The sequence below is a fragment of the Lutjanus erythropterus genome, chromosome 10 (assembly GCF_056507025.1).
Source record: "Lutjanus erythropterus isolate fLutEry1 chromosome 10, fLutEry1.hap2, whole genome shotgun sequence".
NCBI classification, from domain to species: domain Eukaryota; kingdom Metazoa; phylum Chordata; class Actinopteri; order Lutjaniformes; family Lutjanidae; genus Lutjanus; species Lutjanus erythropterus.
The window spans coordinates 34,361,030-34,382,566 of record NC_139326.1 but is presented as its reverse complement, the minus strand read 5'-3'; the positions used below and the strand labels follow the sequence as shown (position 1 = coordinate 34,382,566).

At 39.2% G+C, this 21,537-nt stretch overlaps 1 protein-coding gene across 1 annotated transcript; it reads left to right on the top strand.

Annotated features, from left to right (window-relative positions):
- Positions 1-279: 279 nt before the first annotated feature.
- On the top strand, positions 280-18,377 carry erlin2 (ER lipid raft associated 2). The gene is made up of 12 exons (XM_084729126.1): positions 280-363; positions 1,823-1,930; positions 2,660-2,741; positions 5,535-5,581; positions 5,818-5,879; positions 6,059-6,184; positions 7,505-7,578; positions 9,434-9,492; positions 15,633-15,724; positions 15,827-15,916; positions 17,609-17,688; positions 17,792-18,377. The coding sequence occupies exons 2-12, from the start codon at positions 1,824-1,826 to the stop codon at positions 17,969-17,971; spliced, it is 999 nt and encodes a 332-aa protein (XP_084585252.1). The 5' UTR covers positions 280-363; position 1,823; the 3' UTR covers positions 17,972-18,377.
- Positions 18,378-21,537: the final 3,160 nt, after the last annotated feature.

Genomic DNA, 21,537 nt, shown 5'->3' with positions numbered 1-21,537 from the left:
GTTACCAAATTAACAAAGATTAAAACTAAAGACATTTCCTGTATATTTAGTTTATTTGCAAGGACATAATAAAATTTCAATTACTTTCACGTTTTTTTCTTCAGCTAATTAAATGTTTTTCAAACCAAGTTTGAGTTTTTAGTTTAGTTTTAGTTGCCTGTAATAACCATCTGGTCAATCCACAGCACACTGTACTTGAGAACAACAGAAGCAGTTAGTTGACTGACCAGCAGGGGGCGCTGGTGCAATAATTTGAATACCGGACAGTCAAACTGTTACGACGAAGAAGAAGAAGGTAGCAGGTGCCTGAAGTGCCTGCTTCTTATCCGCTGTTGTTTCTTATATTCAAGGACGAAATTACAGGTAAGACACACTGAGTGAGAAGAAATATGTTATTCTCTATTTAAACAAAGTATCAGGTGTCCTCGACCTTGTTTAATATGACGGTAGCCTGTCAAAAGGAGATATAAACGTGCAGAGATTGTTATGCTAACTTGTAACATTAGCAAAGCTCCAATATCTGGCCGTATATTTGCTATAATGCCAACAGTAAAGTGTGAAAAGGTCATGACATCTCTATAATTGATAGTAGCTGAACCAGTCTGATATTGAAAGAAGAGGCTCCTCTTCGTGAGGCAACAGTAATATAGTAACTTACGTTGTGCTAGCATAACTAGCTCTTGAAGCCAAATTCGGTTCAAATGTTTGAATATTTTAAGTTGACTTACAAATAGCTCAACATACGTGTCATTATTTTACAACTTTTCGACTTTGTACGAGTCTTTAGATTCACATCTTTCATACGGCATACGTGTTTAACCTAAAATTGTAAAACAAGTTTGAACTTCGGCTGCTCTGAGGCTGTTGTTGTCGTGAATCACGGTAAACTGAGCCCACCACTTTTCGAAAACTTTTCGGTTTCGTTTTGGTCGACAGTTTGCGTGCTTCCTGTTGTTGACCTCTAACCGATTTATGTCTTTGCAAACGTACTTTTGCCGCCAGGTTTGTGTTTGAGCCCTTCCTTTCATTCTGTCCCTGTAGGATATCAGTACATCTTTATTACACATTGTCTAGGTTGTCACTGTGGGCGCATACTGTTCCTGTTGCAGAGATCAGTTGATTCTGACTTTACTGAATTGTGTCTTTGTTCAGTTCCAATAAAATCATGACCAGCATTAAAACGGAGTTGCAGACCAATGTTCTACAAAGAACAAAGTCAAAATACTTTACCAAATTATTTAATAGGCTCTCCCACTCAAAGGGAAATAGTGTAAACACTGCTGTATAAACACTGTGACTCTGTGAAAGCTCCAATATTGAGCCAGCAGTGTCAACAGATTGTGTCTTTGCAAATCATTACAAACTTAAGCAGAGACCTCCACATCCAGTTCTTTCAGCTTAACCTAGCCAAGTATTATCATTCTTAAGTGACTGTAGAAATTGTTGTAGATGGCGGTGGCAGATATATTTCATATATGACGAGAGGATTCAATGTTTTTGCACTTTAGCCTCAATCCTCTTTAAGTGTGGCAAGGTCACAGAGTCCTAGCTGATGCCTGGCTAAGCCTGAGCTGAGAGGATATTAACAAGGCAGCCAGAAGTCCAACGTGTTACTACTCCAACGTGTTACTACAGCACTAATACAAGCTACTGACTGACTGACTGCAGTTCAGGCTGACTGAATGGACAGACAGAGTTTATTAGTGCTTGTAGTTGGGGAAATTTGGTTGTAATTAAGGCAGAATATTGTGTCAGTTAAACAGCAAAGAAGAAACCCTGTTCCCATCTGCTTATTTTCACATGCTGTCTGTCTGGCCACCAGGATGGCACAGTGGGGTGGCATATTCTCAATAATTGCCGCTCTCGGAGGAGCAGCGCTCTTGGCGTCCGTGCACAAGATCGATGAGGGACACACTGGAGTTTACTACAGGTGAGTCAGCATGTATTGTTGTTTTATTTTGTCTGTGAGACATTAATGCTGTGTTGTAAAACTGGGACTATAAAGACAGACCATCTGCTTCAAAGCTGTGTGCCTTAAGCAACTTGACTCTTAAACAGTGACTACTGCAAATACCTGCCAAAAAGCTGTGGTTCTATACCTTCTCAAGTAGGAGTATTTAAAGTCTTATCACTTGCACAGACATGCAGTAAGTATCAGTTTACATCAGATAAGAGAAAATAAGCTTTTATCTGCTTCGTTGGAGCATCTAAAAAAATAATGGGCTGATGCCACTGTCTAAGACTGTTGTCTCCTATGGGTCATGGTTGTGTTGCATCCAGATAAGATTGATTATTTACCATGATAAGATGTTCCTCAGGGAAAATTCTTAATCACTACCCATGCTACATTTATTGCCAAAGTCTGTGGTGTTGTAAGGAAGTGACGTTTGTGTTTGCCATCAGCAGATAAAGGACAGTGAAAGCGCCTTAATCCCAACACTTAATAGTGACTAAGACACTATGACTGTTCCTCATTGTCTCCTAAATAAGGGCTTCACAAAGTCTTATCTTTTTTGCTTAGACCAAGATCTTTGATTGATCTCACCGCAATGAATCAGAATAGATTTTTATACATTTTGAGCTGAAATTAATCTAAGATCTCTTCTGAAGCCGAGTCAAAGGTATTATGATCAACTGTGTGTATCTCTGTGTAACGCAGGGGAGGGGCTCTCCTGACCACCACCAGCAGCCCAGGTTTCCATCTTATGCTTCCATTCATCACCACCTACAAGTCTGTCCAGGTGAGTCAAGTGAAGTCAGTTTTATTTCTATCACCTAAAATCCCAAATCAATTATTTCTGCAGCAAATGAAACCTTCCAATCTTGTATCCTCAATCCAGAGAAGTGAAAAATCCCAAAGAACAACTATTTAACAGAGTTGTCCATCCTATATTGGTATTGATATTGTAATAATGACCTCAATTTTCATTGGGTATTGACATCACGCACATAGAAAGGAAAAGAGAAGCATAGACAAAATATCTACCTTTCTCAATATTCTGATCTGTTACTTTAATATTAGGTATGTTGGCCCCAATGCATTCCAGCAGTTTATTCATTCAAGATTTAAAATATTCACAAATGCTTGGGCTAGGGCTGGGCGATATGGCAAAAATATCATATCACGATTTTTTTATTAGAAAATCACGATTTCGATTTTATCACGATCTTACATGTATTTATATTATGTATTATGCTATGTATTTAGATTTACATTTACTGTTTTTACTTTACTTTCTACTTTTTTTTCAAGCACAAAGGTAAAAGTAAAGGTAGTAATGTCTGCAGAAACCACAAACAGAAGAGTGAACTAACTCTTTTAACTGAAACAGCCACCAGAATGTTTTGTTAACATGTTAAAATCACAACCCCCAACCCCAACAGGGGACTGGTTTACCAACATGCCACCTTTTTCTCCTCTTATGAGTTTGCAGGTCTGTATTTAGTCATCAAAAAATACCAACAAGAATACCATTAAAGTACAACAACAGCAATAAAAAATGTTGATTTTTCAAAAAAGGAAACGATAACATGCAAGGTTTTTAAATTGTAATTAAGTAAAAACACTAATACCACAATGTAAAAATGCCTAAGTAAAGAATCTGAGTATTTTTTTCATCACAGCAGGTCAGTGATCAGTGTTTCAGTGACTCTCTGTGGATCAGTGAATAGTGTTTTATTTATGGCGGCCCGCCACATTAAAAACATCTGCACCATGACATGATTTTCTATTTTTGGAGCTGCGCACCTTTTTCGCTCGTGTCTAGAAGGTAACTCTTTATTTGCGCAACTCTCGCGAGATTTGTGTCCGTTATTTCTACTAAAATAATCAAACTCGCACGTTCTTTTGCAGGTCTAGGGTTCCCTTCTAGACACGACCCTCTGTCTCTCTGTCAAACTACAGACAGCAGACTGACTGTAAACAGCACGATGTTACACTCTGCAGTGTTTCACACAAAGACTTTATTTGTGTGGACACCCAGGTTTGGTTTGTCACCAATTTTGTCATTTCTATTTTTTAATCAGTCCGAGAGGACGATGGCATCCGCGACTGATTAGTGATCAGTCTGGCCTCCTCTCCTCCCTCACCTGTTCACTCTGCTGTGAGAAGGTCTGAAAGTTTCTCACAGAGAAACACAGACTCTCCTTTTTTACGTATAGACAGTTGTTTAATTTTATAAGAGCATCTGGTTGGTGTCGATGTCATTAAGCATCACGTTAGTTTCTGTTGTAATAAACTCCGTCATTAACAACAGTCTCCTCCACACGCAGCTTCTCTGCAGTTGGTCTGTGTGTTTCCTGATCAGATAAACCAGCGCCGGAAAGACTAGAAAAGTTGCGCCAGTTAAAATAGAAGCGTCCCGTCAAACTTTTAAATCTCTTAATAGTTCATTGGTTATAGGTCCGGGTCCGTATAGGACGACGTGTGGGTCCGCCTGTTAGGGACCCCTGAACGATCCATACGATCTCCTCACTTTGGCAGATCGTCTACACGTTCTAATCCTTCACGATCTAATATCGTCATATCGCACACCCCTAGCTTGGGCCCTCTTTTTGTTTCAAAGTGAAAAGATGAGGCTTCCTTTGGCAGACAATCATTCTCTATGCTGCTGTCTGGGCAGTAATGCATGTATGTATCTTGTAATAATACCACTGTAGGACCTTTTCCAATCAACTAGAGTTAAACATAACTTTTGCATAAATTCCATAAATGAACAGCAATAGAATACCAACGCTTATAATCATTCTGCCTGTTGTTGCCAGAACTATGAGGGTTTAACAACTGAAGCATGTATAAAAGTTGAAATGTTGTCTAAATAACTATAGCTTTATCAAAAGGGTGTGGCTGAATTTACCAGAATTTTGTGCTGAAATGAAAGTCGTTATGTTGTACAAACTGTTAGATGTGTGCATTTACTAATAAAGCACAGAAATATAAAATTGGGATACTTTGAAAGGGCATTTGTCATAGTGGACTCCCCATAAAAGAGAGCAAGCCAAATTACATTAAAAAATCATTTTATAGGTGCCTTTTATGAATCAGGAGTTATATATCAGGTTGACATGACTCTAAGGGAATAAGTAGCACAATACTGCAATGAAATATTAACTTGGTGGTGGTTTCTCTGTTGTCATCACTAATATTCTTCAGAATTTACAAGAACAGATCACATTTTCATACCAGATGTAAATATAGTGTCCATGTAAACAATTAAATTGGAATTTCTAATCAGAATGATTTAAGTTGGCTTGAACAAATATTGTCCATGTAAGCACAGCCATGGTGTCATTGAAATTTTGATTTTAGCTCTTACTGGTGTTGTATTGCATTTGATGATACTGACCAGAACTTCCTGTAAGTGCGTTCCAGGTTTCTTTAATTTAAAATATTGATTTCATTCTATGTTGATGGATTTACTCCCAGTTTTACCACTGTGTGTCTACTTTTTTATAATGATGTCAAGTGCACATCTTTGTGTCCCTGACACCCGTAACAATGAATTGAATATGAATCTTATGTTTTTGTGTCGTAGACGACGCTGCAGACTGATGAAGTGAAGAACGTACCATGCGGCACCAGGTAGACCAGCTGTTTTGATTTGCTTAAGAAGATTCACATGTGGTCTCCAGACTGATTACACTGAGCATACATTTTGTACCCCACACACTCCCATGGTGCACATTGGAGAGAGTATGGAGAGAATAACACCAACACAGCTGGAGAAAGACAAAACATACAATCCCTTTGTTCTTATCCTGTGTTTTAGTTGAAAGTGTATGTCAGATAGTTCATGATGTTTGTTTTCTTTCTGTCAGTGGAGGAGTGATGATTTACTTCGACCGCATTGAAGTTGTGAACTACCTCATTCCATCAGCAGGTAAACTCACAGGCCAAAACCATCAAACATATATTTATCCTAAACTCCCTGCTCATTCCTTTTCACATCTGGAGATAACTTGGCACCGACAGACACATCAAGCTCCAGCAGAGCCGAATGTGTGTTCTTTGTTCTCTGTCATTTCTGACTTGATTGAGCCGTTGCTTCTCCTTCCACAGTGTACGACATAGTGAGAAACTTCACAGCGGACTACGACAAAGCTTTGATTTTCAATAAGGTCCACCATGAGCTGAACCAGTTCTGCAGCGTTCACTCCCTGCAGGAGGTGTACATCGGCCTGTTTGGTGAGTGTGGTGGCCTTCATACTGGGATGTAAACTAACCACAGCACTGATTTGAAACACCTTCCATCTCCATCTACAATAAACAGCATGCAGTCAGCCAACAGCTGAGGGTTCAAACACTCTGAATTTATGGCCTTTATCCCATTACACACAACAACTGCTAAGCATATGGACTCTTACATTCTGTATCCTAAAGTGCACCCACACTTGTGAATGTTACAACTAGTCCATAGAATGTCAACACAACCGTGGTGTAATGATAAGACACTCAGAGTTCAAATGTGTCATCATCATCGTCATCATTGCAAGATAAGTAAAACTTGTTTACAGAAAGTAAATTGAAAGTTCCTTCTCACTTTGTTCCAGTGAATTAATACTAATGCAGTGTATCTGTGTTTCATCTCTGACTTATCAAGAACTGGTATTCATTTATCGGTTTTTGGTCCTATGCTTACTCATGGTAACCCTGAAGCAATAACAGTGCAGAATATGCTCATGTTTTTACTTTACTAAAGGGATAGTTCAGATTATTTGAGGTGTGGTTGTATGAGGTACTTATCCATAGTCAGTGTATTACCTATAGTACATGAAGGTTGGCACACCCACAGTTTGAAGAAGGAGCAGGAGTACTGGTGGAGGAAGCTAAGCACTGTACTGTCGTGGACAGGGTCAGCAACAAAATGGATCTTAGCCACCTAAAGAAAAAGGCCCACCCAAAAAACTGTTAGCTATATTTACAGTATTATCATCTCTTTACCTTGCAGTGGGGCAGCCTTTTACGATGGGAAACTGTGGTTATAACATCGGTTTCTTCAAACCAACCAGACTCCATGGACAAAATCAGTAATGTTCTCACGAACATGAGAGTTGTTGGTCTCCTGTTGCCTCAATGGGTTAGTTTGTTTTTGTTTGTGTTATTTTGTGACTTCTGTGTTTTAAAAGGATAGTTCAGATCCACCGAAGTCGCACAAAAACACAAACAAACTAACAGATCGAGGCAGCAGGAGACCAGCAACTCTCATGTTCTATGAGGTAAAATGACTGTTTTGTGAAAGGAGACTGGAGACTGATTGACATTTTTCACCATTTTCCGACATTTTATATACCAAACAACTAAATAATCCAAAATAATTAACAGATTAATCAACAGTGAAAACAGTGGTTAGTTGCAGCCCTACTTGAAATAATGCAAACTATCCCTTTGAGTTGACAGATTAACTGTCATTAATAGCAATGTTCTCTGCAGTGTCTCTATACTTGTCTCTATACTAAATCAACTCCTCCACCCTCCTTGTGTCTCTCTCATACTTTACCCCCACAGACCAAATCGATGAAAACCTGAAGTTGACGCTACAAAAGGATCTAACATCCATGGCACCTGGACTTATCATACAGGTACAGTAAAACCACCAGAAGGTCTGCAGTCAAGATGAAGTTTGTCAAGTCAGCTGACGTGAAGACTGACTCAAGACCAGATGAGCCATAACTAGAGCTGGAAAAGTTATGTTATTAAAATCATGTGAAGAAAGGGCTCACTAATAACTTTAACATGCAGTGCCAAATGATTGTTTACATGTTCTGTAAGTGAGAGCAATTAGACATTATCGATGTGCGCTCACGACACATTCCCACCGTTTTCTGCCACGCTCTTCTGTACAGCTCTGGCACACCAGACACTGCTGATTGACATACACCGCACCGTGAACAGTAATGCCTTTCTTTGTCATCTTTGGCATGAAAACATCATGTTTCTGCACAGTCAGAGAAAGTAAATGTGTGCATGTAAAATCCCAGCTCACTGCAGAGCGCGTCTCTTGGGCTGCTGACAGCGTGTTACCTGCACTACATTTCTATCACGCTTGTCAGCTTCCATCACAGTTAGTCTTGTGGTTTAAGAGACTTTGTTCATAAAGTTTACAGCCTACATTTTGCTAACTAACTACATGTTTCACTTTCTCTCATCAGTTAACCACCAGCACATTCTGTGACATGATTCCTCTTATGTAAGATGACTCATTGAAATTTTTTGTGCGATTTTGTAAGCTTATATCTACTGTATTTTATCATGTTATTGTAATTGCTACTGACTGACAAAAAAATTTAAAAAATAGAACTAGTGCTTGAATTGAAAAATCTCAGTTTCCCACTGATAATTACAATCTTCGACTGTCTCGTTTGGCAAGGGCTTGAATGTAATGGACTTTTATTGAAATATAAAAGCCCCACACTTGGGCTTTAAGGTAGGACCTACCTTAAATTCCTGTTGAGTTAGCTAGTGGCCATGTACTTTATACTTAGAAGACCACTTTGACACTTTTTTGTACTTTCGTGGGCATTTTATGCTTTTATTACAGTGTTGGGATTGATCTGCAGCAAAGCTCTCAGGCCAGACTCAAACCAGGGGCGGTTTGTGGTCAGCGCCTTAAACCTTCGTCCACCAGCACGCACGCACCATTTTTTGACATTTGATGCACATTTTTATTCCTTTGCAAAACTGGTTGATTGGACATGTAGGTTGAGAGATGTTTGATGGATGGATTCATGAGAGCATGTAACAACCTGATCAAAGCTCAGAGGTTCACTGTCTGTCTCATCTGATGTGACGTTTGAAAGCAAACTTTGTAGAAACTACTTTAAAAACTTCTAAAGGACATCTAAACTGGAGATTGGAGTGCAGCTTATTGAAGAAATAAATAGTAATGTCAACCTAATGAAACTCTGTATACAGAGTCCTTGAAAACAAATTATTTTTCCAGTTTGCAGCCTTATTGCCTCTATAAAGACCCCCTGTCTTGAGGTTTTTTGTTTTTTTTTTTACAACAGGACAAGAAATCTTTTTTCAATAAAGTTTAATCAATGACAGTATTTTTGATGAAATTAAAAGGAGCCCAAGTGGTTTCTCCCCCTCCTCTCCACACACACAGAGACACATATTTATTGAGTGTTAGATACTCCAGTGGGCTTTAATACTCTGGCCTTATGTATCCCGTAAATCTGTCTAGAAACAGTTAAAATAACAGTCACAGCTCTTTCTGAGAAACCAATAATCTTAGAGTACAGAGGGTCTTTGAACGGGACAGTCTTAGTCTCAGGGCTCCTCGCCAGCTGCCTCTTTTTTTTGATTACTCCCCTGGTGGTGGTGAAACCCTCTTCTCAGACTCATTTTTCTTGTTTCACTTTCTTCTGTCTATCTCACAGAGTTGACCCTGTCTTTCTCTTGTCACTGTTTGTCTGTCTCACTGATCTACAGGCGGTCCGTGTCACCAAACCCAACATCCCAGAGAGCATTCGCAGGAACTACGAGCTCATGTGAGTTTTCTTTTTTTACCAGAAGAGGAATGTCGAATGATCCCTGAAGCTTGTGTTTGTCTATTTGTTTTCACTCCCAAATGGAGGGACCTGAACTCCGTCCAACTCCCCCTGCCAAGTCCTGTAGAGGAGTAAGACTCTGCGGTTTCATGTCAGCCTGTGAACATTTTAACTTTGGTTTCATGAAGCACCCACATGTGCTTAGTCACAGCAGCAGTGATAGAGAGAGGAAATTGAGGACTTACAGTAAGCTCTAGTAATCCTCAGGGATACACTTTGAAGGTATCAAGCGCAGTGGAAAGTTGAGGTCTTCAAGTTGGACTCGTATATTGACAGAAGTCTGACTTCTGGCCCAAATCCACAAACAAACCCTGATTAATGCAGCATGCAAGTCTCAGCCGGACCACTTTGTTACCTATAGGTGTATTTCTTTTATGCTTTATTGCAGTTACTCAGTATTGCACAATAGATGAGATAAGGGCCTCTTAAAGTCTCTCAGATCTTAATTTTTAGGCATCGTTGTAAAACATCCCTGCAACTGTAGAGAGCAAAAGCAAAAGCATTCATACATCCTTTTTACACAGATTGCTCAGTACTGCCGCAATGAAGGCTGCCTTTGTTTCTTTTAACACCGATCCAAACAACACCACCATAATGTTGCCACGGTGTGTGATTTTAGATAGCATGCCGGCATTGTGGAAACGAGAGGTTTCACGTAACACAGTGCTGTCAGCCTCTAGTGTGACAACTGCGTCAGTCATCAAGTGATTTTTAATCACACATAGAACTGATAACCAAGAGTCTTCCCGGTGACTAATTTCCTTGTCGAATGTAAATGTCAATTTAGATTAGTCAGCTAGTCTAGCACTAAGAAAACACATAAAACGGTGCCTGTGCTGAAAGTGGTTGCACATTGATCCAGTCATGTGGTTATATGCCGGTTTATTCTGACACAGTCCACATTCATCCTTATTTTTGTTTTCTACATCAAAGTAGTGACAAACTGCAGTCATTTCACAAGCTGTCGTCTGTCCCACTTTTGTTATAACGACATCTGAGACTGGGCCATCGGGGCATTTGTGCTGGGCAAGAGGAGCCGCTGTCTCGCTTGGCATAGGTATCTAGTGGCAGGTGGCTGCATGACATCTTGGGCGCAACAGTTAATTGACAGTGTACAAAATGATTATTGATAACCTAATGAATTTATGACATACAGCTTCTTATGTGTTCCTGGATAAACGGGGTATCACTTATGCAACAATGAAGTTAAAAACATCGCCTGTGTGTCTCTGTTTTTTTTTTTTAGCTCTCCTCATACTCGACAAGGTGCTTCTGCTTGTGGTGGAAAAAAAATGTTTAATTGGTATTGATCCCTTTTGTTGGTACAGGTTTCTTGCACTTCTTATATATTACTGTGGTTTTTATTGCCCATCTGATGTATGTCTGTATCTGTTAACTCTTCTCTTTCACTGTCTGCTGAGATACAGCTGACAAATATGCACAGACGCACAGACATTGATTTGACTCCATTATGACCTCTGCTAGTAGAAGAAAAATGCTCACCCAATGTGTGTCTGTAACTTTTATACAGACTAAGGCAGACTAACAGCGCAAGAGTCGCACCTTGAACAGGATGTGTAAAAGGGGCTACAGAACCACGTTTCTTTCATGCTTTCCCTTAATTTATTCATTCATGCATTTGAGTCTGTTCTTCCTCAAAGGTATAGTTATTATTTTCAACAGTTACTATCAATTTAAGTCAATAACTAATATTTTTTCCCAGTAGCGCTGTTAATCCATCTAGATTTTTTTTTATGTGAGTTGCAGAGTTTTGGAGTTATCGGCCATGTAGATGTCTCTCTTCTCTCCAGTACAAAGGGACTACATGACAGTAGTGTTGTGGTATTCAAAGTGCTAAAATAATACAATTGGAAAAACTCAACAGCAATGTCTCAGGATAATCCAAAGTCATAAGCAATTTCATGTAGGAACTAGGGTTAACTTTTTGGGGGATTTTTTTCACTTGCCCAGTCAGGCAAGCAAGTCAGAAATCTGCCCTTCCAAAGTCAGTTTTTACTTGTTGCTATACAAATTGTTTTATTTTTTAATGATTATCAAATAATACCTACCTTCAACAAGCTATGTCAGTGTGGTACCCAGGTCAGTCCCATTCTTGAGTGAAGAGCAGCTGCATTTGAGTACGCAGTGAACATGATATGCTGGGTAATCATTTTTGCGTGTATCTAGCTTGCCTCAGCGTTCATATTTTGTCCAAGCACCAGCAAAGCCCCAGTGGATGGTTATCAGCAGCTCTCTTAGTTGCCCTACAAGCGAGATCCTGTCGGCCAGCTTGATGTGCCTTTTGAAAGACGACCCTGTTTTCATCCTGTAGCACCACTAAGGCTGAACAATTTTGAAAAACTATCAAATGGCAATTATGTTGGCTGATTCTAAAATTGCATTATGATTTGCAGTATTGGAGGGAATGCTAATTTTTACATTATTTTTTTCATTTTCATTGAACAACATAAAAAATGTGTTGGCCAGGATGTCTCTGCAGCACGACACATATTTTGTCTTCAACAAATATTGTGTCTCCTGCGATTTGAAAATTGCAGTAGATCATTTTACCGTTCAAATTTCAATTAATTGTTCAGGCCTAAATGTCACACGGCTAAACTCCTGTTCCCAGGATAACTGAAATGCTAGCGTGCACTTCAGCTCACAAACTTTGTCTTTATCCACCACCAGTTCTCCACATGTATATTTCTCACTAGTGATGGTTCACTCCTTCATCAGCAAAATGATGTGGTGAAAGGTCCACTGTGTTTATCGCCATCAAATAGCAAAATGTGGCAAAAATGGAATAAAATAGTCATAGGTTAGGTTCATTATTGTATGCCCAGCTGAAAATAAGGATATTTGTGTTTTCAGTACTTTAGAAGGAGGCTTTTATATCTACAAAGGACCAATCATTGGCTTTAGATATAACTTACTGCATTTTGCACGATTTTCACAGCCACAGTAGATTTTCACAATTGGAGGGATTGAAGGAGAGTGTGAGGCAACATGTTTGCCATCTGCAAGCTCACCACTTGATGTCACTAAATCTTAAAAACTTTGATTCTTGTTTTTTTTTTTTTTCACCAGATGTCCAATCAGAAAAGTGAGTTGCTAGATTTCCTTGCCCTTGCCAGTCCTCATTGTTGAAGCCTGCAAATTTAATTAAACTTGTGTGGAAATTCTCTCCGTCTCCATACATCATGGTTTGTTTTTGGTGCTTTTGGCGGAGTTTTTTCTTTTTTGCAACCCAGGTCTTTCTCTTGTAGAGTTTGCCATCATTCCTGTGGGTTTTGGTAGCATTTACTCACCAGCTGCTGAAATCTGGGGAGGCACTGACATCACTTACTGTAAATGGAATGTCAGCAGGCCACAACAGGAGCAGCCAGACACTCACAGAAGTCCTTACTAGTTTCCCATGTTCGAATTTTGACTTATATCCATTTTTATCTTGCAAAACAACGTATTTTGCAGAACTGCATCTTGATTAAAATTTGACAAACTGTAAGTACTGTAGTTTCTGACAAGCAATTTTGGCTTGAACATGGATTAGGATACTTTTGCTTTCTGTTTTTAAATAAGTGGTTCAGAATGTTTTAACTCTGTGTTGCTTTTACATCCCGTGAGACAGGCTTTGATTGTTTTTTAGTTTCCCATGATGTAAACAGATCTCCGCACTTAAAATATGATCAAAGAGAAGAGGGTCGCCAGCATGGAAACAAGCCCTGTGTTGTAAAAGAAACAGGATTTTCTTTTAAATTAGCAGTGATATTATTTTAATTTAGAGGGACTGCAGTGATGAACAGCCTTTAGACCCAGACTGATATGGATCATTTGGTGAAAGAGATGTCTTCCAATGAGGCAAAGGCTTGCACAAAGACAGAAATCCATGATTTTGTGCTTAGGCATGGCATTTTGTCCTTGATGGCTCAAGATGTCTTGTGCTGAACTGGCAACTCGGGGATGGAAACCTTGAGATTTTATGCCCTGCCCTAACAGACTCAGAGGTTGATGTGCGTTTCCAAAGAGTTTGCCAGGGCTCAGAGCCATCTCACTTTGAAATCGGCCAGGGCTGTCACGCGGACTTTCTGAGCCCTTTTTGCACACTTTTATATAATTTTGCAGTTACTTGAGTGAATTTCTTCCAGCTCTTTGCGTTATAATGTTAAAAATGATGGCAGGTATCAGAAATGTAAAACACACACAAAAAAAAACGAAAGAGCTGAACAACAAGCACAACTTTGTTCTATGTATAGCAGTAAACACCATGTCTAGTTCTTAATTATATGAAGTCCTGAGCACCACATAATGCCTGTGATGTGATTTAAAACCTGCGAGTGTCTAGTGCTTGGTGCTTGTGCTGCATTCATGTCATATGGGAGGTGCTGTAATTACCAGTTTCCTGCCATACCTTAATTAGCACCACTCACATCAGAATCCAAGTCATAATTTGAAATCATTACTCATTACTGATTTTTCTGAAATATCCACCTTGGTGCTTAGTTGTACACAGTCCTCCTGTGAGACCAGTGTTAATTTTGACAGCATATTTTGCTTTAGTTGCAGTTTTTTGACTAAAATCCTGTTTACTTTTAGTAGGGCTGGGTATTGGGTACTGGGTTAATTTCAGTTGAAAGGTATTGAGTACAGATATTCAGCCCAGACTTTGAATCATATTTTAGTCATCTCAATTGTTACAGTTTTAGTCTAGTTTTCGTTGATTAAATATCAAAATATTTTCCTTCACTAAATCTACAGTAGATTTAGTCAATTAAAATCGGACAGGTTTAGTTGAAGATGGGTGGGTAAGTTGTTATTCAAACACTCTTTCTGAACATTTCAAAACTCATTATACACTCTTGTAGGAAACTACTGTACTAACTTGTTTCTAACATTAAAGATAGAGTCAGTAAGATTTGTCTGAGTTGTTCGTAAACACATCTGGACATTAAATACCAATTTTCTGTGATGGTGAAATGTCCCAAGCACAGCAACACAATGAGAAAAAGTGAGGATTTACAGTCAGAGAACAGGATCTCAGCAAATCCAGATATCAGCGGTTACTTCTAATGGGTCATAATTGATGAATAGAAAGGCTTATGTTTATATGACTGAACTAAGTCATTCACTTCTCTTGTAACAGTTACAGGACAGCACTGGTGTGTTTTAGCTTGCATTTCAAGTTTAGGGGAAACACACCAGCTCGGGTTGGCTGATGAAATACCATTAGCTTAAAAAGCAAAAACATTCAAGTGTGTTTACGTTTGCGTGAGTTTTGTGATGTCTCGTCTGCAAGTGTCGCTAACAGTTTGTAGTGTTTTTACTGGTGACGTTGCTTCACACGGGTCTCGTTTTACTTGACATCAAATGAGATAGCATCAGTCCGTATATACTGAGATAGCATCAGTTACATCAGAACTGGAGAGTATTTCTTCATTGAAAGAAGAGCAAAGAACGACACTGAAGGCTTTGATTGATGGAAAAGACGTTTTCGCTCTTCTCCCAGCCGGCTACAGCAAAAGTTTGATCTGACTGGTTGATGTTAGCCTGTGATAGACGTCGATCACGTCTATGGTTCATCCAATCACCTGCCAAGTGTTTTTTTGAAAGTGCCTGCCCTTTTCCAAACTGTTTCTAAGGACGACTTCCCAGATGGTTCTGTGTAAGAAACCATCTGGCATGTCAGATTAACAAAGTCCAGTTTTGAAGGTAATTCAAATTGAATTTAATATAGTGCACAGTATTGTTAATCCTCACACTCTTTAGTCACACAATGTCTTGAGTTGTTGCCATGAACAAGTCATAAATGCATGATTAGTGTCTTGTTCAAGACCACCATTGAAGCACTGAATTTTAATGAAACACCCTCACAATCCTACTTAAATACTTAATAATAATCATAATCATAATCATAATAATAATGCTTCTAAGGATACTAAAGATATATGACAATTCCTAAATAGGACAATGGGGGAGGTGTCACTCAGACATGCTCTGTGCATGCCCATGGTGTTTCGAGGAAAAGTGAAAACACCTGTGTGGGTGGGTTTGTTAAATAAAATATGTGTTTATGTCTGCAGGGAGAGCGAGAAGACAAAGCTACTGATCTCTCAACAGACACAGAAGGTTGTGGAGAAGGAGGCAGAGACGGAGAGGATCAAAGCTGTGATAGGTGAGAAAGAAAAACTAAAACAGTCATGGTTACAGGTTGATGTTCAGGGACATTGCACACAGCACAGGTTGAAAACTGAAACATGTTTGTTTTGTTTTACAGAGGCTGAGAAAGTGGCACAAGTGGCAGAGATCAAGTTTGGACAGAAAGTCATGGAGAAGGAAACAGAAAAAAAGATCTCTCAAATTGAAGGTTTGCATCTAGGCATGGAAGAAGTATTCAGAGCGTCTGCTTAAAGGACCAGTGTGTAGGATTTAGTGGCATCTGGTGGTAAGGTTGAAGATTGCAGCCAACTTAATACCCCTCGCATCATCCTACCTTGCTAAGTGTGCAGGAGGAGCTGTGGTGGCTGCAAAAAATATGAAAGGCTTTATCTAGAACCACTCTCTCAGCTCGATGTGAGGTAACAAAACACAACGATTCTTATTTTTGTGTCATTATACACTAATGAAAACATACAAAAATTATAATTTTTATTCATGTAGCATTTTTAAAAAACAGATTCACAAAGTGTGTCACAGACATAAACAGAAAACACATAGTGAAATTACAAATAGGAATTAATTCAATGCAAAAGACCATAGATTAAAGAAAATAAGACTAGATAAAAGAATAAGAGGATAAAACAAACTAAAAAGCCATTATATAAAAATGAGTTTTTAAAAGAGGACAGTGAGGTAGCCATTCCAGGCAAAAGCCTTTCACTGATTTAAAAAAAAAAAAAAAAAATTAAAATCAATTCTCAGGTAACCAGTGCAATTAGGCAAGTTTACAACCCCTGGCATTGTCTCCCATCCAAGTACTAACAAGGCATAACCCTGCTTAGCTCTCATCCGAGATGGGACAAGTTTGGACATGCTCAGGGTGGTATGACTGTACGCACTGTATGATGTAATTCCTTATGTAAATAACAGGTAATTAAAGCTTTCAGATAAATGCAGATGAGTAAAAAATACAATATTGTTTGAAATTGAGTGAACTAGAAGTGTAAAGTATCATAAATTTTGAAACTAAATACAAGTACCTCAAAATTGTATAGAACTTAAGTAAAGTACATGAGTAAATGTACTAGGTTGCTTTACATTACTGTTTAAAATAAACACAGGTACATGCTGTACTAAAATCAAGATTTTTTTCTCTTAAGAGGCCCTTTCACTGCAGAAATGTAGACTTGTAATGACATGAAAAATCCCTGCTGTGAGGTGTGCTAATTCGACAGCCCTGGTATTGGGTGTGCTGACTCACTGATTAGCATGAGGGGTTATAAAAACGTCTTTCATCCATTTCACGTTACCTGTTAGCACACGCCAAAGTGTGTGATTCCTTATAAGAAAGAGCCAAGTCTGTCAGAACACAGGAAAAAGAGTAGAAGCCATCAGGCCAGACACCTGTCAACATGTTGACGCTTCAGCTCATGAGAACTCAGTAGTCATTACTATATTAATACACGAGTAATTGGTACTCATTGGTTGGACTGTACCCAACTTTTGGTCTTAACTACACACCTATAAAGTTTTGTGATTGTATCTTGATTATGATGCTATTGTGTTGACAGAATCTGTCCACAGACAGTCAGATAGTGAGACAGACACATAAACACTTGGAAAAGTACTCAAAACCATTCCTGTGGTAAGTGTAGGTGTCTCTAGGACCATATTTTGTAAAGTAAAAACAATACCAGCCATACATTATCACAGCTGGTAAAAACGATGTCTGACTTAAAAGCATATTTGCGTTCCGAGTCTGGGAAGCGGCCGTATAGACAGAGCTGATGTTTGTCTATCTCAGTATTTATGGCAGCTTCCTGCTTTCTGAGGGGTCACGCAATTTGGACTTCTTTTTAAATCTGACATATGTTTGACGGTGTGTGTTTCTGATTTATAGACAGTGCTTTCCTGGCTCGGCAGAAAGCCAAAGCAGATGCAGAGTTCTATACAGCGCAGAGAACTGCTGAGGCCAATAAGGTAAAGAGATGACATAAATTCACATCCCACCTCCACCTCAAAGAGGAACCGGAAAGTCCGAAAAGACTCTTCTGTAATTTGCATTCTTTTGCCCCTCTTGCAGCTGAAGTTAACACCGGAGTACCTGCAGCTAATGAAGTACAAGGCCATTGCAGCCAACAGCAAAATCTACTTCGGGAACGACATACCCCACATGTTCGTGGACTCTGGCTCTGCAGGGAGCTCGATCAAGGCCTCTGCAGCCATGGACATTGTTGGTGAGCAGATGTTGGACCTGGATTAGCAAGGACAGTAGTGGAGCCCACAGGACCACCCATGGGTGGAGGACTATCTGCTGGAGGGCAGGAGCCTGGCCCACTCGTTAGCTGACAGGTTCTCCCTCTGGCCCAGAGAACCTCTGCTGACCAGGACCCGTATTTCTCAAACATTTCCAAATCATGACTAGAAATCACACTGAAGGTTTGACTGTAAAACTCTCCTACCTCACAGCAGAGGACTTGAGTTATTATGAAGAGAAACATGAGATTGTCTAGACTCTGCAAATTAGGTGGAAGAAAAACTAGTTAAATAGCATCACCTGTGGGTGTATAATTAGCTCCTTTAAAACTGTCATTTAGTCAAAACAATAATTTGAAGGAACTGGCCCTACTGATATTCAGCTCTTAAGGTCTGTGCATCAAGTGCACTCACACCATCAAAATCAACAGATATACACTAGGTGGTCAAAAAAAGAAGTCACACTCAAATATTTCATTCGACCGCCTTTCACTTCAGTTATGGCACACATTCACCATGGCATTGTTTTGATAAGCTTATGTGTTGTCACAACATTTATTTCTGCCCAGAGTTGCAGTAATTTTTCACCAAGATCTTGTACTGATGATGAGAGAGTTGGACCGCTGAGTAGAGTCTTCTCCAGCCCAAAGATTCTCAGTGGGGTTGAGGTCTGGACTCTGGTGGTCAATCACCAAATGTCTCATGCCCCTGAACCACTCTTTCACAATCTGAGCCCAGTGAATCTTGGCATTGTCATCTCAGAATATGGAAGAACCTGCTCATTCAGTATGATCAGGTAGTGAGCTGACCTCATTTTTTGGCCACATAATGTTGCTGAAACTCGAGCAACTGAAGCAACCCCAGATCATAACACTGCCCCCACAAGCTTATACAGTAGGCACAAGGTATGATGGGAGGATGACTTCATCTGCCTCCCTTCTTACTCTGATGCCCCCATCACTCTGGAACAGGATAAATCTGAACTCATCAGACCATATGATCTTTTTCCATCGCTCCAGAGTCTAATCTTTATGCTCCCTAACAAATTGAAGCCTTTTTTTCTGATTAGCCTCACTGATAAGTGGTTTTCTTAAGGCTACACAGCTGTTTAGTCTCAATCCCTCAACTTCTCTTCACATTGTGTGTGTGGAAATGTTCTTTCTTACTTTCTTTTTTTTTATGAATTGATTTCACCAACATTCCAGTGATCTCTGATCATAATCATTCAAGATTTTTTTTTTTCCAACCACATTTCTTCCTGGAAGATGAAGGTTCACCACTATCCTTCCAGGTTTTAATAATGCTTTGGACAGTTCTTAACTAATTTTATTAGTTTCATCAATCTCCTTAGTTGTTTTCTTTGCTTGATGCAGGCCAATAATTTAACCCTTCTGAAACATCTTTTCCTCGACCACAGGATATGTTTTCTTACATGGTTATTTAAGAAATGAGAAGCTCCTCACTGCATCAGTTAGGGTTCAATAACTTGTTGCCAGCTCAAACATATTAATCACTTATCCAATGGAAGGATCTTGCCTATTTGCTTAGTTAAATCCAGGAAGTGACTTCTTTTTTTGTTGAGGCAGTGTATTACTACTTATGTTCTCATATTTTCCATTGACGTGCTTGTGTCCTCAGTGAGTGTTTGAAGCAGTGATATTTGCAACCTGATTATTAAAGATGCACCGACCCCCTTTTATTTCAGTTCCAACCTGATACCTAAATTTATATAAAAACTGATACTGATACCTAACACATTACAAGTTTTGTCTTGCTTCCTGCAAGAGCTTTCTGTGTTTCAAGACTGAACATATGTCCAAAAAGTCATGTTGAGTTAGCCAACTGTCACGACTTCACTCAGCTGTCTCATGTCTCAACTTACAGCAGGTTCATGGTTCAGTGTGAGCGCTGCCTGTACGTCTAAATAAGGTGACCACTCACTAATTAATTCATTTGTGTTACAACATTTCGGTTGTGGGCTTAAAATTTATAATTCATAAAAACATCAGATGAGGGAATCTGGATCGTTAGGTGGATCAGTGATGTCAGCCCGATATCCGATGAGTGAATTATGTCAGTCCCTGATTTTAGAGAGATTTATCAAATGTAAGCTTCTCATGTTTTAACTCTGATAGCATCCAGGACTGATTTCCTCACAATGAGGGAAAACTCTGTTTCAGAGGGGGCTTTTTTTTTTTTTTTATCATAAGCTGTAACCACCCAAAGGACTGTAGTTAGTAAAATGCTAACCTCTGGCCTTTGAAGGAATGCTAAGTTGCTGTTCTATGTCGTAAGCTAGTTAGCTGGATGTGCAGGTCATTAGCACAAAAAAACTCGAAGTTTAATCCTGTCCTTATGCTTTTGCTCTTTTGTTTTTTGATTTTGAAAAAGTGATTTTAAAACCAGACACCCAAACTTAACATTTTAAATGCGGAGTATCTTAAATTGTGTGACTTCAGTTAATTCAGTCTGACCCTTAAAAACACAAAAGTCACACAATACCACAGACGCACTGGCTGATCGAGGCAGCAGTAGATCAGTAACTCTCATGATCTGCGAGCTAAAATTATGTTTTTGTCAAAGGAGTCTGGTGGCTTTAGAGAGAGTGATTTCTGACTTATATAATGGAGTTTTCCTGTTCGACAGGGCTGTCTTAATGGCATATGGTGAAAGTATTCTAAATATAGCATAAACTTAAACTGATGCTGTTTTTTTTCTTTTTAGATGGCTAAAAGTTTTGTTGCTGACCTGTCCACAGCAGTACATTGCTTAAATTCCTACCCTGGTACTCCTGCTGCTTCTTCAAACTGAGTGTGTGTCGACTGCCATCTACTGTAGGTAGAATATAGATAAGTACCTCATGTAATCCCATTTCAAAAATCCCAGACTGTCCCTTTAAGGACAGTCACAGGTCAGTGGAGGGGTTTGGTGTGTGGCCAATACTGGTTTTGAAGAAGTCCCAGAAAAAATCAGTCAAAATATCTTTCAGTCCTTTAATGTCTGAAGAAATTGTGATTTTCAGCTGTGTTTCAAATTCAGCACAGGAAAACTCTGCAGCTCTGCCAAACCCAAGAAGATCTAGAAACAACTTGGCAAGATTAAGAAAGTAACTAAGACTGAAACTCCTCTGCTGAAAAGAAGGACCAAGCGTGTCACAGTGAAGGTAGCAGGCTGTGATTTCTTACTCTGAAGTGCTTGAACGATACGGGCCCTGAGCAGACGCGTATGTCACTGAAGACAAAACAGAAGGTTGATGATGAATGTACTGTGTGGTAGCTGCTGCCTCTCAGATGTAATATCACCACTCCATTTGTTTGCGTTTGTATGTTTTTGTAAGATTTCTTTTGAGCACAGGGGATCTATTGAATATTAACTGAATTTGTGCAACTGTGTGAAGTTGTACCACATTTTGCTGTATATGTATGTAGCACTTTTTCACACTGTTCATTTAGAAGTGAAGCTATATTCCATCAGCTGGTAGTATCTTGTTTTGCATTAGGAGTTTTGTTCAAACTTTGAAAAGATTTTAGGTTATGACACAGAATATTATCTTTTGAACTCAAAGATTTCATG